The sequence below is a fragment of the Miniopterus natalensis genome, chromosome 15 (assembly GCF_054644295.1).
Source record: "Miniopterus natalensis isolate mMinNat1 chromosome 15, mMinNat1.hap1, whole genome shotgun sequence".
Classification (NCBI taxonomy): Eukaryota; Metazoa; Chordata; class Mammalia; order Chiroptera; family Miniopteridae; genus Miniopterus; species Miniopterus natalensis.
This window is the reverse complement of record NC_142095.1, coordinates 6,667,562-6,691,343: the sequence shown is the minus strand read 5'-3', so window position 1 is coordinate 6,691,343 and position 23,782 is coordinate 6,667,562. Positions and strand designations below refer to the sequence as shown.

The 23,782-nt window shown below is 39.7% G+C and overlaps 2 protein-coding genes across 8 annotated transcripts in view; both read left to right on the top strand.

Annotated features, from left to right (window-relative positions):
- Positions 1-743: 743 nt before the first annotated feature.
- Positions 744-5,084, top strand: SS18L2 (SS18 like 2). Of its 2 annotated transcripts, none has more exons than XM_016196149.2 (3): positions 744-1,584; positions 1,847-1,923; positions 3,972-5,084. In XM_016196149.2, the coding sequence occupies exons 1-3, from the start codon at positions 1,516-1,518 to the stop codon at positions 4,102-4,104; spliced, it is 279 nt and encodes a 92-aa protein (XP_016051635.2). In that variant the 5' UTR covers positions 744-1,515; the 3' UTR covers positions 4,105-5,084. The 2 variants fall into 2 exon arrangements, with proteins under 2 accessions (XP_016051635.2, XP_016051636.2); XM_016196150.2 differs by having other exon boundaries at positions 759-1,584; positions 3,922-5,084.
- A 3,510-nt stretch (positions 5,085-8,594) lies between these two features.
- Positions 8,595-23,782, top strand: part of NKTR (natural killer cell triggering receptor) — a 36,803-nt gene continuing 21,615 nt past the window's right edge. For 2 of the 6 annotated variants that reach the window (XM_016196077.2, XM_087824811.1), the window contains exons 1-6: positions 8,595-8,679; positions 8,883-8,963; positions 15,840-15,914; positions 16,906-17,013; positions 17,531-17,575; positions 19,303-19,390. In XM_016196077.2, coding sequence (XP_016051563.2) covers positions 8,906-8,963; positions 15,840-15,914; positions 16,906-17,013; positions 17,531-17,575; positions 19,303-19,390 — 374 coding nt within the window. In that variant the 5' untranslated portion in view covers positions 8,595-8,679; positions 8,883-8,905. The other 4 variants (XM_087824813.1, XM_087824812.1, XM_087824814.1 and 1 more) reach the window with 4 other exon arrangements.

The window sequence follows — 23,782 nt, the reverse complement described above, 5'->3', positions numbered from 1 at the left end:
AGTTTACGACAGTGGAATACTGATCAAGTTGCATTTTGTAAAAATCACTTTGGCTGCTGAAGTTAAGACCAAAATGGAGAAGATTCATGGAAGCGGTGGTCAGACCAGGTGGGAAGCCAGTGCAGTCATCTGGGCAAGAGAGGGTGAAGCTGGAGCTTGGACGGGAGCCATGGTGATGAGGAGAACTGGGCAGTCTGCAGAGAAATGTAGGAGCCAGTTCAACAGGACTCGGTGATGAATTTGATGTGAAAGGGTGACAAAATCGCTTCAAGGGTGAAGCCACTGTTCATGGATGGATGGTGGAGGGATTCATAGATATGGAGAACACTGGAAGATCTGATTTTGGAGAGAAGATTGGTCCTTAGTTCCATCTTAGACAAGTTTGAGTTACCTTTGAGATTTCTGGTTGGGTTGTCAATGTTAGCAGTTGAATATTCAGGGTGCAGTTCAGTGCAAAGATCTGTGCAGGACAGAGCCTCTGAAAGTCATCACCACATGGGTGATGCACAGGAAAATTACTAAAAAAGAGACAATCCCACAAAAACCAGGAGAGAGTTAAGTTGGAGACCACCTCCAGGGGTCCCTGCCTCCTGATATTCATGCCCTTGTATAGTCTCCTCCCACACTGAGTCAGGGTTGGCCTACCTGACAAGTGATCATAAGGCTAGGTAGGAAAAGGCACACACAAGGTAAAACAGGAGATTTGGTTAGTAAGAGACCGCAAACCCTGTAGTGTATGTGCCAGAAGAGAGGCTGGGGTTTCTCTCAAAGAGCATTCACACGGATGAATGTAGACCTGTTCCTCCCACCGCAGGTCACATAGTACAAGGCTCTGGCCTAAATGAGGAAGGCCCACAAAACCCCAGAGCTTTCAAATATGGAGCCTCGGGCAGGTTACTTATGTTTTCTCATCTGTAGAATGGAGACAATAAGGGTGACTTTTAGGGTTGTAAACCCAATAAAACATTATTATTGCCCAGAAGAAAAACAGGCATGTATGTGTTTGTCCCTCAGCAAAGAATAAAGCTCAGACCAGTGTTTTTCTTGGCCCTTCGGGGTTTGGCTTTGGAGGAGTCAATGCCCAGGGTTCACCTCCAGATGCAAAACTGGAGGCACAAGAGAGCTGTCGGAAGAGGGGGGAACTTGGAGCCAGATATCTGGGTTCCAGCCACGATTCTGGGGTGACCCGGGCACGGTGCTCCTGCATATCCAGACTGTACAAAGAGTGTTAAAAAGCAAGGAGCTGATGCCTGGCCCTGCACCCAAGTCAGCTTTTCAGGATCCGCTAGCAACTCCCGAACTCCCGGACCGGGCGCAGGGACCCTGACCGTCACTCCTGCGCGCCCAATCACAAACGACGTTCCGCCTGTTCCCGCCTCCTAAGCGGGAGGACCCAATCAACGCCGAGAGCGTGAGCCCCGCCCCGTCGTGGGTCGCCGCTGCGGCAGTAGTTGGTCTGCAGCTGCTGGAGCTGCGCCGGGGACCCGGGACCGGGTTCCAACCGGGCTGCCCGCGATGTCGGTGGCCTTCGTCCCAGACTGGCTGAGAGGCAAGGCGCAAGTCAACCAGGAGACCATCCAGCGGGTGAGCGCGGCCGCGGACAACGGGAAGGGGTTTCTTAGTCGAGAACCGGAAGGGCCGCGGGTGCAAGAAGCTTCCCGGAGCGGGCGGCATCCCAGCCGAGACCTTGTGCCTACGGTGTTGACTCGCGGCACCGGTGAGGTGGAAGCCAAGTCAGCCAGGGTGCCGGGGCAGGACAGCCTCGCACTGGGCTGTGAGACCTTGGGCGGGTTACTTAACGTCTCGCTGTCCTGTGGCACTGACGACCCTTTCTCTGCTCCTTCAGCTCCTGGAGGAGAATGACCAGCTGATCCGCTGTATCGTCGAGTATCAGAACAAAGGCCGGGCGAACGAGTGCGTCCAGTAAGTCCCCTGCTCCCTCCCTTGGCTTTTGAGTGGAGCGGAAGCCAGTGTGGTGATACAACAGCTGTCCCGAACTAGTCGTCTCGGGCGATCGATGGCAGATGAGGATCAGAGAGGTTGCTTCCCTGCCCAGCACCACAGGACTCTGCATTGTGAAGCCTGGAGTTGGATGTAGCACCCTCTTCAAAACTTGAATTACGCTCATTGCAAAGCCTTCTTCACGTGAAGCCTTGTCAGCTGATGACAACAGGAATGGGGAGGGAAGCACATGGAAAAGTAGTCTTAGGAGATGAGACTGGTGGCCGCCTTCTCTTTTTTTTGAGAGCATGTTTATTAAAGCTGGGAACAGTGAGATAAGGAAGGGCTTAGGATAGAAGAGGCAACAGGAGGGAGCCTAGGTGGGGCTGCTTTGGCTCAGGGGGAAGTCAGAGAAAAGGGGCCTTGGAGACAGGTCCAGGGAGTTAGCCTGGGATGAGCTGCCACTGCCCATTGCTCCCTTGTTTGCAAGTCTGGTGGAGACCCTTAGAGTTTAGGAGATGCAGCCTGAGAGGGAAGAAAGGGGTGGGCATGCTCCTGGGAGAGGGTGGTGGCTGCTTTCTTATCATGGACCCCTGGCTGATCCTTTCGCTTTATGTTGGGTGGGGTCAGACCATTTGGTTGCTAAGTTCCTTCCCATTTCTAACTTTGTAATGTTAACACACAAAGACCAGTGAAAGATTTCCAAGGTAAATTATTCTTTCATTGTCACTGAAGTCATATTTAAGAAATCCATGCTTTTCCCACCCCCTAAAAAATCACCCACAATCCTTCACTGAACAGCTCAGTGGAATAGTGGAGATAATCCATCTTTGGGTAAGTTTTTACATTTGACACCAGCATTTGGTAGTTTGCTTTTTTACAGTTTATAGTAAACACTCATTTTTCTATATGGAAAGTAGTTGCAAAACATTCTGTTTGGTGCTGTGATTCTCACCCCATGGGTAGGAAAGTTATCAAAGTCTCCTAGAGGGCTTTTTCACATTGCACAGGCCATGCTTCCTGCTCTCTAGTCTGACTTTTCTTCCTGGGTAGGGAGTTCTACTCCCTGATTGAGAATCACTACCATAGGAAGCACACATGGAAGTATTTCATCCCTGCTTTAAGTTTGTTCAGATATTTTATAAGTACTACTGAGTACCAGGCACTGTGTTAGCTACTGAGAAATCAGGACCAAAACAACAGCTCTGCTGGCGTGGAGCTTACCTTCTACACACTGGAATCTAGAGGGAGGAAATAATATAATTAGGCACATGCTAATAACTCTTTGAATAAGAATAAAGTAGGGTAAGTGGGGGGAAGGGTGCTGTTTTATACAGGGTATCTCTGATGTCACATTTAAGTAGATACCTGAGGTAAGGGAGCCAGCTATGCAGGTACGTGAGACAGAGCATGAGAGAGAAAAGCCCCCAGGCCAGAGAGTACTCTGTAGCTTTAAGTGTAGGCAAGGAGGCTGCTGCATCCAGAACTCACTAAGCAAAGGGAAAGTAGCAGGAGGTGAGATCAGAGGTAACTAGAGGCCCTGATCATGTAGCGCCTTGTAGGCCACGGGAAGGGCTCAGCTTTACTCAGAATGAGAAGGGAGCCGTTGGAAGGTACTAAACAGAGCTATGACACGATCCTAACTTAAATTGTACAGTGATCACTCAGGCTGCTCCGTGGAGAATAGAGTAGGGGTACGGGGGTACAGCAGGGGAACCAGTTAGGAGATGGGTTCAATTCCATAGACTAAGCAAGAAGTGATGGTGGCTTGGCCTAGAGAGGTGGCTTTGGAAATAAGTGAGAACAGGTAGGATTATGGACGCATTTTCCTTGAACGTGTTGAACAAGAAGGTTGATAGCACTGAATCACTATCCAGTCAGTGGATGAGTCTTCCATTAGAGTAGGTAAATTCTTTTCCACTTGTCTGTTCATGTTCAGTAAAATCAAGACTCTAACTTGTGCCTGTTTTTCACCCATAGGTACCAGCATGTGTTACACAGAAATCTCATTTATTTGGCTACCATTGCAGATGCCAACCCAACCAGTCCTTCAAAATTAATGGAGTAATCTGCCAGCTGGCTGTTGTGAGGAGTAATTCAATGGAGTCCATTTCCGGTGAAACGGAGACAGGATCTTTACCAACTCAACTTCTGAAGACATGAGGGAAATCTCTGTGGCTCATCTAAAAGTGTGAAAATGTGAAGAAGGCTACAAAATTAACTGTATTTCAGTGTAAATATTTATTTTCATAAGTAAGCAGATTCCCTCAATTAAGTTGCCTCCAGGCATCCTCTTTCCTGAAATAGGTGTGTTTGGATAACAAAGATCATGGGCATCTTCAAGTCTACCTTGTTAGTTTCAACCTGAAGAGGAAACAGCAGGTGCTTGGCGATCAGGAGGAATTGGTGAGACTCCCGACTGAGACCTAACAGCTGAACATGTAACTGTGTTCTCCTTTCTACCAGTTTGTAGTTCTGGACCCCTTGACCGCTCTTTTCAGGTTGCTTTGAAATAAACCTTACCTTTCCACAAAACACTGATACTGAGGTATAGAAATTTTCATGTACTAAGTGTTCCATTGGGTTTTCTAGGAAAACTGTAAAAACTTAAAAATATATGTAACAATACCATTATCATTGCTAACAAAGTTAATAATAATTACTAATTATCTTATATCCTCTAATAATAGATGGTGTTATAAGGGAGGAAAAATATCTTTCTCCTTCTGTTCTTTTAAGGCCCTATAACAAATGACAGATTAGCAAAAGAAAAGCATACAAATTTATTTAATAAGTGTTTTATGTGACACGGGAGCCTTCATAAGGAAATGAAGACCCAAAGAAGCAGTTAAACCTGAGAATTTTCTAAAATATTTTTTTATTGATTTTTAGAGAGAAAGGAAGGGAGGGAAAAAGAAATAGAAACATCAATGGGCTGCCTCCTGCACACCCCCTACTGGGGATCAAGCCCGAAACCCAGGCATGTGCCCTGCTGGGAATTGAACCAGTAATCTCTTGCATGGGATGACCATCAGCCAACTGAGCCACACCAGTCGGGCACATGATATTGTTTTGATTCCATTTTAATAAAAGCAATTTTTAATTAATCTGTTCCCAATAAAATCCCACAGAATTCCCTAGAATTCAGATGTTCTCTTCAACCACTAGGACATTCTCTTCCTAATCTTTAATAAGAATCTAGAATCCAAGGAGTGTTTTTATTTCTGTTGTGATTTGTTCATTCATTCATTCAAAAATATTTATTGATCAACTAGTATGTGCTGAAGGTGTTGCAGTGGGGAAGCCATACACTGTCCCTGCTCTCATGGAAACTTCAGTATAAAGAAGGCAATACAGCATAAATAATATAGTTATGGGGGAGGCAGACAATAAAGTATAAATAGTCAAGGAAAGCTGCACATGGTAATAAGTACTCTGCAGAGAATCACAACAGGGAATGTTCTGAAGAGTGTCTGGGCAGTTACTTTCTATTACAGTCAGGGATGACCTGAGTAAGTAATATTGCAGCTGAGATATGAATAACAAGGAACTTGATATGTGATCATCTGGGGAACTAGTAGTGTATCATTCCAACCAGTTTTGGGGTTTGTTTTTTGTCCTCTTGAATCCATTTATAGAGCAGCATGCACCTATGTGGTCATCAATTCAATTATAACGTGTCCTCATCTGACCAGGCCTGTGCTGGGCTCTACAGTGAGGAAAATAGAGGAGGAGGGGCACTAGGCTCTGCTCTCAAGCTGCTCTTAATAAGCCTGGCAAGATAAAAGAGACTCATACCCAGGCACAGACCAGGGCACCATGCAGGACCAGATGTTGAGGCTGCAGTAACTCCATGTGGAAATTATCAAGTGCTGCTTCTACATCATAGAACAAGTATGCTTTTTAATTCCTGAACACTCCTTTGTCTTTAAACAAAAAATTACCAGTTGAAGCAGAAGCTAACAGCATCCGACTCTCATTTCTTGAACTTTACTCCAACTTCACTGAACTTTTTCGTTTGTGTCCTGACTCCCAACAGTCCATATTTATTATTTCTATTCCTGAGGACATTTTCCTAAAACTGGAAGTCTGCTTTTCCCAGGTATAACAGGCCAGCTCTCAACTAATGACTTGCAGGAGATGGAATATTAATATCCCAGCCTCCTCACTCCCCATAAGAACAATCCTGAGATGCTTCTTCAATATTGGTGGCCAGAGTTCCCCAGAAGAATTAGACTCCAATCACCCACTGTGGTAGGTGGCTTAATAGTACACACTTTACTGGCTACCTTCCTTGTTTCACTTCATCACTCCCCAAGTGGAGTTTCTTGGGATCATTTCCTAAGTAAGCAACTTACACTCAAACCATTGTCTCAGAGTCTTCTGAGGGAAGCAACCAAGATACTAGTCTAATGCCTTACTCCTGGTGTGTAGACCCTGAAGCTCAGCAAATACAGCTTCTATCAGCACCAGGGAAGACAAAAATTTTTTTTTACCCAAATCCAATCTACTCGTAAAAACTAGTGTCAGAGCCAAGGACTCAAAGCAGAATTTAGATTACAAATAAACAGGATCAACATTAAATGAGTTAGAATCCTATCTGACAAGAAGTGTCTGTTGTAGTGGGTTTTTCATATGAATTTGATGGGATCCAAACTCCCTGCTAAAGAGAATGAAGCAACAGACATTTATGAAAACAGCCATGCTTTAAAACAAGTTAGTGGCAGCCCAGCTGGGCGTGGCTCAGCGGTTGAGCATCAACCTAGGATCCGGGCAATCGGAGTTCGATTCCTGGTCAGGGCACATGCCTGGGTTGCGGGCTCGATCCCCAGTCAGGGTCATGCAGGAGGCAGCTGATCAATGACTCTCTCATCATTGATATTTCTATCTCTCTGTCCCTCTCCTTTCCTCTCTCTGAAATCAATAAAGATATATTTTAAAAAATATAAAAAACAAACAAAACATTTATCTAAAAGGCTAAAAGATAGGTGTAGTATTCACAATTAAGGTGACTTCTTAGTTTGAAGCCATTGCCCCAGTGGCCATCTCTGGGCTGCCACACCCCCATGCCTTTCTCCTGGGTACTGGCTTCACCCTGAGCTGATCAATCATATATACTCAAGAGATGGGCATATGAACCCCATCAAGCCAATCTGAATCTTTCCCCAGGGTTTTACTCACTGGTACTGGCAGGAAAAATGCTTTCTCTTCAGATTGCCAGGCTATAGAGATGTATGCTTAAAGATGCCATGGCCAAGTTCCCTGTCCCACCTGGAGAAAGTCAATCTGATCTTGACTAATATCATGAAGATGTTATTTTAGCAAAATGCACATTTTTTTTTTTTTACCCCATGAAATGGTCTACTTGTTTTCCACTAAAAAAGAAATCTAGGAATTCAAAATAATGTGTTTCCAAAATTTCAATATAGATAGACTTTGTTACCAAGATCTGGTCATATTTATTCCTGCATCGTGGGTCCCAAGATTCCCTCCAAGTTTGATGGTTGGCTAGGAGGATTCACAGAACTCAATATGTAAACCACAGCTATGGTTTATTAGCAAAATAATTCAAAGCAAAATCAGCAAAGAGAAAAGACACATGGGGCGAAGTCCACAGGAAACCAGGTTCAAACTTCCCTCTCCCAGTAGAGTCACACAGGACAAGCTTAGGGAAGGGATTCAACAAGTGATGAATTGTCATGACATGTGAGAAATGTCTACCAGGGAAGTTCATCAGAGTCAGTGCCCAAAGTTCTTGTCAGGGGGCTGGTCACATATGCATCCTCTGCCTAGCACATACCTAAATTCCAGATTCCTAAAAGGAAAGCAGCTGTTCAACATAAACCATATTGTTTACACAAATAGTTTAGGCCTAGTGAGGCACTCTTCTCATATAATGAAAATTTTCTCTAAGTACAGGAAACTGGTTACCACTCAAGTTCTCAGATTCCACTCAACCTACACTGTAAGCAGGCCTTTCTAAAGACAGCAGCCTCAGGCTTATTATATCAATTCTTTTCCGCACAATTTCCCATTTAAGATCTAGAATATCCTTTTATTTAAAAAATAGTATAAGCAAATAAGGTAGGATTGTTGTGTATGTACCTTCTCACTGGATTCCTTTTCTCTCCTTTCGTTCATCTCTTTTTTCCCTTGCCTAAGTTATAAAAATGTCAAAGTTACTTCGGGGACAGGTTGGAGAAAGGATCCCTGCTCGAGGCTGAATTGTGCATCACAGAGGATGATACACTGCGAAAAAGAAAACAGGTGGAAAGCTTACTTACACCTTCACGGCGTAACTCACACAACTGGCTCCCAGCTGTCAACAGCGAAGCCTCGCGATATCGGGAGACGCACGGAAGCTCGGGGCCCTTGAGGAGGGACCAGAGGAAGTAGAGAGCGCAGGCGCATCCGGGGCTCCCAGATTGGCGGCTGACTCCCATAGTAAGGAGGAAAGAGGCGGGACCAAAAAGGGACCGGCTCAGTTATAGGAGCGCCAGACGGGAGGCTTCTCCAGAGCTCCCAGACACGCCCACGTGCGCTTCCTTACGGTTAAAGACCACCTTCGCGACAGCGCTCTCGCGGTATTTGTCCCGACTCTCGCGGGGTTTAGCGTGGCACAGGGAGGCCGGGCCCGGCGAAGGGGGAGGTGGTCCGTTATCGGCGTTGGGCTCCGGCAGCTGTGGCCGCGCTTTCTCCTCTGTGCACGGGGAGCCGCTCAGGCTGGAGGCCCCCCAGGTGAAGAGCTCGCCCGCCTGCGTGTGGGTGCCGTGTGGGAGCCAGGAGGCCCGGGGCGGGAGGGGGCTCCGCCTGACCCTCCCGCTCTGTCGCGACAGGCCGGCGCGAGGCGACCGCGGCTCGGGCTCCGCCCCCGTCCCGGCCCCCGCCCTGGCTCCCGACCTGACCGCTTTCCTCCCTCTCTCTCTCTCTCTCTCTCGTAGCTCTTGCCGCCGCCTCGGTAGCGATGGGGGCGCAGGACCGGCCGCAGTGCCACTTCGACATCGAGATCAACCGGGAGCCGGGTGAGCCGGAGACTGGGGAGCCCTGCTGGGGCCCGGGCTTATCTCGGGGAGGGGTCTCCCCTCGTCAACTCTCCCCGAGCCTTTTTGGGGGCTGGTAGGCACAGTCAGCACTCCGTTTGTGCCGAGGCAGAATCCGTACAGAGGAGGGTGGCTCGGGTCATCACTCCCACTCCACTCGGAGTCCGGGCCTCGCCCCCAAACTCCCTGTCCCCTTGCACCCCCCACGCTGAGTGTTCACACCACGCCCGGCGCCAAGAAAACGGGTGCAATCTTTGCAGGATTTTTTACCCCACTGTTTCTAGGTGGCAGACACTTCCAATGCCAAATTCAGTTATCTTGCTCTGAGCTGTGAGGTTTGGACTTATATGTTCTGTATTTCCTAATACTTGCATATCGTTAATAGGTTAACTGGCCTCTGTTATTCCTTAAGCATCTTTAGCCAGAATTTCTGGTTCATGGGGAAATAACCTGGGAAAGTCCACTGGGATAAACCGAAGCATTCTGTACCAGCAGACTTGCAGCGGGCAGTGCACTTAGCCGGCAGTAATGTTTTGTCTGCATACTTTGTCGAAAATAAAATATTTCCTTCTAAAGGGTGGTGGTTTCCTTCTGAAGAGCAGAGCGTGCAGTGTATCACACTGCTTTCTTGGCCTTCTTTTGTATCTGTAACAGAACTTTTAATGGAAGGCATAGCTACGGTCTTTGTGCGCCCCCTTGTTCAGATTCTTATTGAGAGCCTCCTGCTGTTCTCCGCTGTGGGGATGTAGCCACGAATAAAACAAAGGCCTCTCTTCCTCGTTGTTTCTATTCTGTTAGGGGAAGACAGACAGTAAACGGGGGAGAAAAGTACAGTGGCTTGTCATAAGGGTAATATTTTAATGAGTTGGTCAGAAAAGGCCATTTTGAGATGACGTTTAAGCAGACGTCTGAAGGAGATGAGGTGAGCCATGTGGATATCCTTGAGAAGAGCATTCCTCGCAGAGGGAACAGTTAATACAAAGGTCCTGAGGAGGGAGTACTGAGTACTTGCCTTTTTAAGGAGCCTTAAGAAGCCTGGGGTAGCTGGTGTAGGGAAGGGCAGAGAGTAGCAGAAAGTGGCTATAGGCTGTAGTGAGGACTTTGACTCAGTAAGATGAGAAATTATTGAAGAAATTGGAATAAAGGAATGATGTGATCTTAGAAATTTTGTTCTAATCTCATATTTTGAGCCTTGATGGATCTTACTATTTACATTTAATATAATTATTATTGCACTTAGATTTGTCTGTTCAGTACTTGTTTTTGCTTCCTCTTTTTATTTTCTTCTTTGGTTGCCTTTTGGGTTATTTGAACATTTTTTAGTATTTTTAATTTTTATATTGAATTTTTGATGCTATGTAGTATTTTAGTAGTTACTCTAGAGATTACTATATATGTGTATAATACACACACATACAGCTTTTTATGTATACTTAGAATTAATATTTTACCACTTTAAGTGAAATATTAAAACCATCCCACTATATAAAATTTCTTTGCTTCTCACCTTATGTTGTATCATTATAGGTATTATATCTACAAACACTGAAAATTTTTGCTTTCAAACATCACAGTACATCAAAGAGCTTAAAAGGAAAAAAACTCATACTTACCCACATATTTACCATTTCTGTTGCTGTTTTTTCATTCTTGTAGTTCCAAGTTTCCTCTGGTATCATTTCCCTTCTGCCTGAAGAATATTGTAAGCATTTTTTAAAAAGCAGATCTTCTGGCAGCAAATTCTATGTTTTCCTTTAGCTGAAAATTTTATTTTGCCTTTATTCTTTAAAGGTATTTTCACTAGATACAGAATTCTGGGTTGATACTTTTAGCACTTGAAAAATGTTGTATTGCCTTCTGGCCTGTATGCTTTCTGGTAGGAAGGAAACCCATAGTCATTCCAGTTGTTCTCCTGTATGTGATGTGTTCTTGTCTGGCTTCAAGGTTTTTACCTCGTCTTTGGATTTCAGCAGTTTGATCGTGCTGTGCCTGGGGGTGAATTTCTTTTTGTTTATTCTCTTTTGGTGTTTGCCAATCTTCTTGAATCTGGGTCTGCCTTTTGCCAAATTTAGGACGTTTTCAGCTGTTACTTCTTCAAATATGTTTTCTCTCCAATACTCTTTTTTTTTTTAACCCTCACCTGGAGTTTTTAAAAAATTGATTTTTAGAAAGAGAGAAAAAAACATTAATATGAGAGAGAAACATGGATTGGTTGCCCTCCTGTATATGCCCTGACTGGGGATTGAACCCACAACGTGGGGATGTACCCCAACCAGAAACCAAACCCACACACTTTTGGTGTATGGGATGATGCGCCATCCAACTGAGCCGCCTCGCTGGGGCTCCAGTACTCTATCCTCTGACACAGATATCAAATCTTTTGATATTACCCTACAGGTCCCTTAGGCTCTGTTCATTTTTTTTTTAAATCTTTTTTTCTCTGTTTTTCATATTGTATAATTTCTTTTAATTGGTCTTCACGTTCACTGTTTTTTTCCTCTGTCATCTGCATTCTGCTGGCGAGCCCACCCAGTGAGTTTTAAATTTTCATTTTTGTATTTTTCCATTAAAAATTTATTTTTGATTTTGCTTGAAGCTTTCTGTTTTCCATTCATTTTTATGAGTGTTTGTCCTTACTTAGTGGAGTATGGTTGTAAGACCTGCTTTGAAGTCTTTGTCTAATAATTCCAACATCTGTATCATCGTCTTTGATTGTCTTTTTCCTTATGAGATTTGAGATTTTCGTGGTTCTGAGATCAAAAAGTTTGAGAAAACTACTCATTTTGTAATTGTCAGAGACTTAAAGTTGGTTTCGAAAGTGATACCAGGGTGTTTCTTTAAAGGAATGTTTGACTTTGGAATATTTCTTTATGTGGGCCTTAGAGCAATACAATAAAACCCTGGCAATTTATCAAAATAGATAAAAACAGGGATATGGTTGAAATGGGTATTTTTACTTTACTGCTTAAGATTTATGTGGACCCAAAAAATAGAATTGAAAATGTATCTTTAGTAAGCATCGTAAAGTATTTGGAAGTGATACCAAGAAATTTGTTTTAAATAAAGAGGCAGACAAATGTTTCAGACTACTTGTGACCTTGGGCAAGCCACTTGACCTCTTTGTAAATGTGGTTCTAAAGATAGCAGCTTTCTGCAATTAAAAGTTTTCTTATATTAAAAATTACCCTTTAAACTGTAGACTCACACTCAAGATAGCTCATAGTTTGAGAGGATTAGAGATGTGATTTGTACTGAGGGAGCAGGAAAAATGTATTCTCCCATGTCAGGCTCACCCTGGATCATAAACTCATGCATGAATAGAGTGACTGGATGTAGTGGTCTGCACTATTTAATGATTTCTCCCCTTTTTATATAGTCATAAATATATAGGACTGCGGTGTAATAGTCCTATGTAATAAGGTTGGGAAGAGTAATTAATTAATACACTTACCTCTCTTACAGATTGTGTTTTTGTAACATGAATTTATTCTAATGGGATGTATTAATTAAGGAGCAAAATTTTCATTAGACAGACTACTGTTTGTGTTATAACACAATCATGTAACAAGGTGGGGAACTAGTGGTGTGGGACGGGAGGACAGTTGAGCAGCACTGCTGTTCTGAGTTATTATTGTCCTAACAGAAATTTGAAAGACCACAAGAAGGATTATGTTCATGCCAGTGCTGGGAAAGGAGGCCAAAGTGAGATGTGAGCAATTAGAGGGTTTTCTCAGTGATGTTTAGGTTTTATAACAGACCTTATAGCTAACAATATGCCTTTAGTATTAATGCTCCTGAAGAAAAAAATCATTCTTACTGCAAACTGAAATTCCCTTGTCACCAACTCCCATTTCCTATGGAAACAGTTGTTCTTATATGTGATGTTGAAGTGCAGTGTTTCTCTAAATTCTATCATGTTACTATAGAGAAGACCCAAGAAGTTGGGCCTGGAGAATCCCATTAATAACAACAGGCCCAATTGGATGGTTGCAATCCATCCTTTCTTATAATTCTTCTTACTAAATATTATTTTACCCCCCACCCCCTGTTCAAAGGCCAGCTTTGGGATTTATTAAGTCTAATGTTGTTTTTTAATTCATTGATTTCTGATTGTACTTTTATTAAAACCTTCTTTATATTTTTCTTAGGTTTATTGCTTTTTTTATCTTCCTTAGTTGAGTGATTAACTTATCTTTGGTCTTACGCATTAATGGAAATATTTAAGACTGTGTGCATTGATTGGGACAAAGAAGTGATGGTGTTCCAACCTTTTTGCCTTGTGAGGCTTGGCAGCTCTAAGATCTGGCTCCGTTCCCCAACATCCTGGTTCTTACAGTTCTTTACTTCTCTGATCTGCACCCATATCCTTGTCAACTAACTACATGAGCCAATAAGTAAATTCTCTTTTGAGTTTTTGCTTGTACTGTCTTCAGGGTACCTTTAGTTGGGTGTTGAATGACATCTTATGAAAAAAGTTTTAGATGCCTAAATAATTATAGAGCTGTTTTGGTGTTCTCTTGCCTGTCTTATATCCTATTTATATTCTCTTACTGCTTCCTTTTATGTGATTGCTCCACCACAGTAATTGAAAGAAGTTTAACATGTACATTCTACAGGTGATTACGTGTTTATGTATTCCTAAACTGTATTTCCTCTTTTATTTGCTTTAGCAAAGTCAGTATGAGATGTACCTTCTCTTACCAACTCAACCTCTCTGTTGGTTTTATTTATACTGTGATTGCTTTTTCTTTGTAGGTAGCATACTTCTGCCTGGATGCTAGAAGAATTCTTTTCCTTTATATCTCTGAAAAGAAAGAGATTTTAAATATCTTGGTGGTGGTCCACTTACAGTAACTTTTACTGGTACATAAATACTTTTGATCTGTATAATTAGGTATTCCTTCATTTATATCTCATTAATCTCTATCTTTGAATAATTTTGCTTCAAGTGTTTTTATTGATATTATTATTCAAATATTTATTCTGTCCCAGGCACTGTACAGATCAGTGGGGATAGGGAGCTGAGTAAAACAGACATGGTTGCTTTCGCCCTGCCCTCACACACCCAGGCCCAGGTGGATGTAAGTGTACTTTGTTCATACCACTGATGGCTCAGCACATTGTGTAGTGATGTGTGCCTGTCATTTCCAGCCAAGGTCTCAGCTCCCCCGAAGGGGCACCTTGTCTTACACACTGTTGGACAACCTGATTCCTGGAAAGGATAGCAGTAAATAATGTTTGAGTAAATTGCCCGATTTTGTTGAAATGCTTAATCAGTTTACTTCCACTTAGATTTTACTTTCTCCCTACCCAGTATGATCTGCTCCTACCTTTGTTCTTAGCCTTATCTCTTACTTGTAACTGTGTATGTGTTATTCTTTACTTTCTATAATGAATCATATACAATATTTTTTCTAACCAGTGTTCATTTTTACAACTACCTTATCTTTTATGTCCGTAGTGTATGTCTCCTTTCTCACCACTGCAATTCCAGCAAAGTTGTTTCTGAGAAATAGGAACAGTAATATTATTGAAGGGTGATGTTTGATTTTATCTACATTCCGGGTAGTTGCTGATTTTCTTCCTGCCACCTAGTGGCCAAATCAGGATTACAACATGACATAGGCTTGTCTTTTTCTGTCTGTACCCAATCTTTAAAATGTGTTGATAGTTCACGATTGATCTCAGTATTTTTAAGGATCTGCGTGTTGGTATGTTGGGATTAAGATCAGAAGCAATTGTTGTTCTGTGTTATTTTTGTCCTTAGCCATGTATTTTTTATCTTAAAAACACCATTAATAATGCTTGCATACTAACCAGTTTTAGATTTTAGTGTTACCCTTATAGGGCAATGTATTTATTGGCATAGCAGTAATTCTTTGAAAGAAATCTTAGTATATATAAAAATAATATTATTGACAGTAATGACTGATTCTAAAAGATGATTAAATCCCACTAAATTATAAGAAGTACTGAGGAACAAATATTCCTGAGATCTTATTCATTCAGAGGAGTGTTAGTTTCCAAAGAGGCATCAGTGGAGTCTGTTAACTCAGGAGGCAAGATGTAACGATGTTACCACTCCGACGGCAGATGGAGCATGTGCTTGTATGTTCTTGTGTTTTAAAAAATGTCTGAGTTTTATTTTATAACATGGTAATAGCAATAAGTATAACCCACATTTTAAAAGTGCAATGATTTTTAAGAGTTTAAAGTAGTCCTGAGACCAAAAGGTTTGTGAAAGCCTTCTCTCTGGCATGGTTACATCGAATTTGCAGACTTGCTGCTTCTCATTTCATGTTTATTGTAGGTGTGTTGTTGTTTTCAAGGAACCGTAACCTATTCTCTTTTCTGCTCTCTCAAGGAATAGAAGATGAGTTTTAGTTGTGAGTGGCAATTCAGGAAGTTAAGGTAGAAGGCTGAATGTAGAGGACAGAAGAACTGTCTTCTAACAGTACTGGCCAGAATGGCTGTCTCGTGATATGGTGTGTTCTCATCGACAGAGAGTTCCAAGCATAAATTAGACAACTGTTATCGAGAATATTTTTAAAGAAGATTAATAGTTTAGGGGAGGGGTCTGTACTAAAATGGATCGAATAATATAAGACCCCTCCAAAAGACACTTAAAATCCTACACTTTTAGGGCTGAAACCTTTGGCTGCATGTGAATTCTAATCCTAACAAATAGAGTTCCTATTAGTTGGCTTGGTCCAGTTAAATTCTTTCCTCTTAAATCTTTTTTAAAAATTAAAATGAATTACTGAAATGGACTTTACAGTTTGTCAATTCTATTTATGTATTTTATTCCTCCCATATAAAATTAATTAACTTTATTTCCTTTTATGTGTTTTATTTCAGTTGGTCGCATTATGTTTCAGCTCTTCTCAGACATATGTCCAAAAACATGCAAAAACTTCCTTTGCCTATGCTCAGGTAAATGAATCATTAAATTATTTCCAATGAGAAGTCATGGCTTATAGTTTTTCCTTGCTTAACAGAGTAGATCTGTTTCTTAAAAAGTAATGGGCTATGAGATGAGTTTAGCAAACAAAACTCATAAAGTCAGGGAAAAGCATTTTTTCAAGGGAAGAGAGAAAAAAGAAATGGTCTCAAAAATGAAAACTAAAATACTACTGTGTGTAATGAAATCTCTATACATTGCAGTTTATAAAATAATAGCATTTTCAAAACTGATTTGGTAGAATTTCAGAAGTTTCAGTACTCTTTACAAATTTAGCACTCCACATCTCACAAGAAATTTAGGATTACAAAATAGGCAAAACATGATTAAGTTATTCTTTGTTTTATAAAATTGGATTCATATTTTAAAATTTTTTTATTGACTGATTGATTTTAGAGAGAGAGAAAGAAACATCAGTTTGTTGCTCCACCCATTTATGCATTCATTGGTTGATTCCAGTATGTGCCCTGACCTGAGATCAAACTTGCAACCTTGGTGTATGGGGACAACGCTCTAACCTACTGAGCTACCTGGCCAGGGCTAATATTTTTTAAAGGTAGAAAATGGGAAGGAAAACATCTATAATATTACCTCAAAAATAGAAATAACAAATTAAATTTTTAAAATTCACTCTTGGGTATACACACATGCATATACAATCTTTGCACCAGCTCCCTAATTACATTCTTTTACTGGAATGATAATAATTCTTTATCTTTCTTTTCTCCTGCAGCATGTAAAGTCTGCACCACACAATTTAACATTTATGTGCTGCTTTGTATTATTTATCTTGGTTTGTGTGTGTGTGTGTGTGTGTGTTAAGTTGTCACACTTTGTACGGCTTGTATCTTTTACAGTGTCCAACACACAGGAGTGATTTGACAAAGTGTTAATGGGATGGTACTTTCCACAGAAGGATGTTTTTGTATCTAAGCTTCATTTCTTTCTCTTTTTTTTTTCCAGGGGAGAAAGGCCTTGGGAAAACAACTGGGAAGAAATTATGTTATAAAGGTTCTACGTTCCATCGTGTGGTTAAAAACTTTATGATTCAGGGTGGGGACTTCAGTGAAGGTAGAGCTAAAAGTTATGCTCCTAATAACTCCATCTATCAGTTTCTAAAGTAATCATTATTATGTTTTATTGTAAATATTGTCGCCTAACAGTATAATGTAAATATTAGGTGGTCAGTGAATACTTGTTGGATGAATAAATGTTGTAGACCAAGAATGTATGAAAAAGCAAAATACTAAGACATTTTATTTTGTTTATATGCAATTTGAATAATATCATTACTTGGTGAATTACCGTATGATGAATGCCAAAGTACTGTTTGGTTGTATTTATTCTAGAATTTTATTGGTGTGATTGCTGTTTGAAATAAATGGGTTATAGAGATAAGTATTTTAGTAGCATTCATTGTAATCAGATTGCACTTATATTTTAAAGATGAGATTTGTTAGAATTTTGATTATTTTCAGTAATTACAAGGTGTTATCTCCTTCAGCAAATTGAAACCATTTAAAATAATTTATATGTACTAGTATATTTTTAATTTTCATTATAGTTTAATGTAGCTTGTTATTTTCAGGTAATGGAAAAGGTGGAGAATCAATTTATGGTGGATATTTTAAAGGTAAGCCTTAATATTTTATGGTCTCTTATTTCAGTTCTGATATTAAAGCAAGTTTGCTGATGTATTTTTAATGAGAAGATGTTTACTTATAGTTCACTTTTTGCATGAAACTAATGTTGCATGAAAATACTTTATTTGCATGAACTTGGGGATAAATTATATTGTAATATATAACTTTTAATTGACAAGATTAATTAAGGCTAACGTTATGGTTAAACATGACTTTCAGCATGGAGGTTAGGCAACTATATACATGAAAACTCCTATCTTCCTGCCTAAAACTGTCAACATATTCTTTTGTTTATAGAGAATGTGGTCTTTTGCAAAATGAAAAGGTAAGAGAACAAAGCTCAGTAACACAAACTCCAATTCTGTTCCCTTGCACCCTTCCTAATAAATTTATGGACAGTCTGGGTCAGGTTGTGTCTGGATTTCAATATTGCTTGAAGACTTGAAAAATTCTGTGTACTATTTCATACATCTGTATCTTCTTTCTTTTCCTGATGGGTTATTCCACATCAGGGAAAAGAATCTAGTTGTGTCTTTTTTTCCCCTAAACCAAGCAATTTCTCTGAATAAAAGTTGGTATTTCTTCCTTTGCCCAAGGTTTGTATATTTTCTTTTGTCTACTAGAACTATACGATTGTGTATTATTCCTACAGCAGTAGCATTTGCATAAATCTAACTATTGCACTTGCCCCAAAAGCCTTAGAAAAGTCAGTTGCAGAGATTTATAATGGGATCCATATTACCAGGTGTTAATATCATGATAGCTCCAGTGTTATAATAGTCTTTTATATTTCTTTTGGGGAAAATGGATTACTACTCTTTTTCAGAAGCCTGTTCCCAAGGTAATCATTTTTTAAAGTTTTCTATGTTTCTGTTCGTTCTAAAGAAAGATCTGTTTGTATGAATGTTGAAAGGAAATTTAAATCCTCAAGATATTTCTGCTGGAATTAAAATAATCTCTTAAGTGATTTTTATGACAGAGTTTTTCCTTTGAACTAGTAAGAAGCAGCTCTTTGGCTGGTCCTGTTAGCCTGTAGCTTTGAAAATAATGCTGGTAGGCCACTTTTGTGTGTTTGTTCCCTGTGGCAAATACTTGTGTATTTTAAAATTGTATTTTGCCATTTAAGTTGTTTTTACAGGAATTTCTTCCATAGATAATTTTGTGATCCTATTGATTGGAAGGAATCCACATACTTAATTTGATTTAGGCATGTCTCTACAACTTGATTTGTTTGATTTTTTGGTTTCTGCTCTCATAGTCCAGCTTCAATTCAGTTGAGTACTAAATTTAACATGCAGAAATTAAGCACATAAGAGGATTATTAAACTCCCATGTATAGTACATTAGGCAGGATAATTTGGAGGAAATGAGCTTTACTAAATAGATTTTTTTCCTAAAATTTATTAGTTTTCCCTGAAAGTTATAGTTTAAATGTTATTTAGCCAAAGTATGTTACTACTAAAAGTGACTGTTCTAAGGCTGTTTGTATAAAGTATTAAAAATATGTTCTCTTCCTCCCGGCTTTAAGTAGTATTTTTTGGTCTTTTTATGCTTTTGTTATTTGATTAGTCAAAACTTTTTTTCTAAATATTCAGTCAAGTATCTGTACTGGCCAGAAGAGGAATTTCATCCTTTGCTTTCTGTTTATTTCTGTGAACATTACACTTTAAAAGTGGCTTATACTGGAGACTGACGAATTTGTGTTTTCTTCAAACAGATGAAAACTTTATTCTCAAACATGACAGAGCGTTCCTTTTGTCAATGGCAAATCGAGGGAAACATACCAATGGTTCCCAGTTTTTCATGTGAGTAGGCATAATTCAGAGATGGCTTTTCTTAAACAGAGAAGCGCTATTCATGAGAAAGATGGTGTAGTTAAACCAAGTTTAATGCTAGATTTCTGTGAACTGGGGTTTTACTTTTAATTTCTGATGTTATAGTAACTGGTAAACTAGCAACCGCTTCTGCATTCAGCATATATTCTGGATTTGAAGAATGATAATTAAAAGACTTAACTTGAAGATGTACATTATTTTCAAAATAGGTTGTCATCTTATGAAAAGAAATTGGCTTTGACACTTAATTTGGGAGCTCAGTTTACCAAAGCTAGATTGGAACATCAACTATTGATGAACATTTAAAAATTGTTCATAGACTAGGACTAGATGTACCCTTGGTGTGGAAAGCAGTTGGTTTGAATAAACCATTGTATAGTTGCTTTTTCTCTTACTGCTCTTTGAGCCAATTTGAGAGAGAGACCATTATTTTCTGATATTGTATGGAAATAAGTTATTTGCTGTAGAGCCAATATGTAAAAAAACTCAAACCGTAGGAGATCTCTATGCATAATTTAATTAACCCAATGTTGTTGTCATTTCCACCAGAATTTATGAGATTATCACTCAGGAAACATCAGCATCCTAAATTTGCTTTTTTAAAAACAAACACCTTTATATATACATACATGCACAGCCAAAACCTTACCACTTATTTCTCCATCTGAAAGACCTTTGGCATACTTTTAATTATATTATTAACTACAGCTACTCCAAAACTATTTTTATTATAATCCCATGATATAAAATACGAAAGATAATTGTCTAGCATGAAGCTTAATGCTTTAAATTGGAAGTAAATCTCTGCAGTTGTGCTATGTATATTGGAGAAATATTTTATTCATGTTTTATCAGAAAAAGTTTTTTTGGTGGGGGTAGTCATCTTTCTGAATGGATGAGTATGAATGGCGCTTCCCTGTCTTTAAAGGAGTTTATTTACAATAAATCTCACATTTTAAATTTGTCTGAAAAAATGGATTTCCAACCTGATCTGATAAAGTTCAGATAAGGGGCATTCTGTTCCTAAGAATGTCCTAAAAATGGAAAGCTGAGAGAAGATGATAATACTTGGAGTTGTACAGGAAAAAGGAAGACCTTAAGCAGTTGTTCCTATATGTTGTTTTGATTCCAAAGAGTATTAGTTATTATACTTCTTTATAGAGTATTTTTCTGTTCTTAACCTTCTTCAGGGCCAAAAAAAGTAGTGGGAAATATTTTGAAAAACTTACTTGATAATTAAATATAGAAGCTGTTTACTCTTTGACTGAGTTTTCATTTCCATTTTTAAGCTTATCTGAACTGAACACGATAAACTAACGATTCATTGGTCAAGAAGCTACCATCTGAGGGCTCTAAAGTTTCTTTTAGATTTTCTTTTTTTATGTCAGTACATGTAAAATTTGATTTATCACGTAGCAGCAACTTCTCATTGTTACTTACTGATTAGCTTAAACCAGTACACCTACATACATTAATTAAAATCCAGTATATGAGATTCTCACTTCAAAAATTTAGTGTCTCATTTCTGTGTTATTTAGCACTTACTTAAGTCTTTCCTATGAATGTTTAATATCAAAACAAAATTAAGGCCATTGCTTAATTTTACATCAGACTACTATTTTTGACAAATAATGCCAAATGAAAATTTTAACTTTGGTAAGTTGAGATTTAAAATTTTAAACTTATTTTCATAATTAACTGTATATGTCGTTAAAATTACTGTGAACCTGTGATTGAGAGAAATTTTTCTACTTTCAGTTTGAAATTTAATTCTGGAAATGAGTTTCCAGTTAAAAGCAATCTTGGCAGTAATAGAGTGTTTTTGCACAGTCAAAAAAAAAAAAAAAATCCTAGCCTCTCTTTAAAAACTTAAAGAGGTTTTTATAAACATGCTTTTATAATGATGGCTAAAAGTACCAGTTCCCCATGGGTTGCAGTGTAAAAATCAAACCAATGTTTACATTACTAAACAAAACATCTCCTTGCTCTTATAGAAAGGATAGTAAGACGGAGAAGTTTTTTCCTTCAAAAAATAATCTCTGAAAATCCATGTTTTGAAAGCCTAAATCCTTTTGGAGTCAGCAGTAGTAAAAAAGTATGTACTGTCTTCCAAGTTGCATATGTGATCACCGATAATAGCTCTAAAAGTTGAGGTTTTGGGGGGGTTGATGGTCACAGAGCTCTCTGATGGCTCCCCTGCCTTTTACCTTCTTACCACAATTCTTTCTGTGGCACCTGGAGCAGTAATTGTGCAATTTGGAAAAAAATATATAGTGTAAGAATGGATGGTAAAAATGCCAAGAGCTGCCTTTAGAGTTCCTGTTTCCTAAGCTTAATAAGGACTTTTGCTATATCCTTGCAAAATTGTATTTGTAGTTTATGTTCTAAATCTGTTACTTTGCAATTCCCAAGGAATAAATTCAGTGCTTATTAGTGTGTATATTTTCAAAATGTTCCTCAAGAATTCTTGTGCTTTGTGCAGTAGCTATTGTCTTCAGTACTTACACATTTAAAACTTCCCCTTCCTAAGCATACAACATTTTTATTACATGTAATTTTGCATATATTGCTTTCTTTGGGTGGGACAATTACGTATAATATGATGGAAATGAAGTTTTCTTCTCTGAAGCTATTTGTAATTTTTGCAATAAGTACTTATATCTCCTATTGTATTAGTTATAATGATTTTGTTTTAGGGGCCTAAGTAGAAGAAAACACTTTCTTTTTGGAGTAGTACTGTTCAGAAAACATGAGAGAAGTGATATGTGGCACCACCATCCCCATGAATCACTGGGGAAGTAATGGTTCATGTTCAGGTGTCTTTGAAGGAATTCAAAGAACAGGGACCAAAGTAGTTAGTAACCAAGTTAACTTAGTGCTTAGTCACTGTGTCCTTTTTACTATTGTGTTTTAAGCCAGAGACTAGAAAGAGCCACGGTGAAAGCTATGGGATTGCACAGCCTCCAGTAGACAGGGACTGAGAGCCCTGGCTCCCCCTTTTCACTCTGCACACACTGTCACTAAGGAAGAAAGCCCGCATACAGGCCAGCTATGGAAACTTTATTCATAACCTCGAAAACGTTGACAGCTAGAAAGAGTCCTGCGCACCACAGGCTATGAAATCTTACTGGCCATTCTGCTCTGAATTTCTTTTAGTTAGGTATTAGAGGCATCGAGCATTACTGGAAGATAAAACGGCACGTTATAAAGTACCTACCCCACTTTCAAAGGTTTCAGTGTGAAAATGTGGACATGAGAAGAAAGTTTTGTGGGTTGATCCTAAGTTTCTGAATATGTAGAATGGCTTGTATGCGAACATTGCGTTGCTGAAAGGAAATTGTGGCCATTCCTAGCTTTCATTAGCCTGGAAGGTGCGGAGAAGCTTTGGGCTCGTCGGGACTAGATCGGGAGCAGCAGCAGCCCCTCCGCCCACTCTATTAAACCTCGGGCTGTGGCCAATGCCCTCGTGCCCTTCACTCAGCCTGTGCAGGCCTTTATCACAGCCACGGGCTAGAAAGACCTGCAGAGCTTCGGAGAAGCCTGTCAGTGGTCATGATAAAGAAAACAAGATAACAGAAAAGTCAAACTTGACTTTCAACAGAGTGTTATATTTTAACAGTCATAAATAGGACTATGGGAGGAAAATAGAAGTAGTTCTAGGATATGTTCTGTCATTTAAGAATCTGACTTGCCAGTGGCCACTCATCTGAAAGGGAGAGAAGTGCTAGTAATTCCAGAGTCGTGGAGCATAAGGAGTTGTGTGGTTTGGGTTTGGGGGTTTATAAAACTTTGTTGACATTATGGTAGCAGAAGTAGATTTGGGTAGAAATGCTGTTTTCCTCCACATATTCATGAATGTGGGTGAGGGGAAATGCTAGTAAGTGTTAATAACCTGAGAAGTTCTAGCTTTTTCCTTCTGTTGTTTGGTAATACCTTTGTATGTAAATTTCAGGATTTTTCATGAGCAACGACGTTTATGAAACTTAACCATAAGACAAGTTCTCTGAATATCATCAAGTGTCATCCCTAAAATTCAGTCTTAGTATTACTATTAATGTGGCATGTGCACTGGTGGATATTATGTTAGCATTATCACTGAATTCTTGAAAGTTCTATTGTGGCGACTTTTGGGACATATACGTAGGGCACTGTGACGTGCTTGGTTAGCTCCTGTTGCCCTTACACAGCGCTGTCGCTCTGTGCAGTTTGTTGTGCCTCCTCCATGATGGCGTGATGGTTTCAGGAGTTGGAAGGAAAAACTGCATGTTATTAAAGACTGCAGTAGGCAGAAATATGCTATCTTTGTCTCCTTCTCCCATTCTGTTTTACACCTAGAGTCACTTGTTTTTTACATTCATTGAA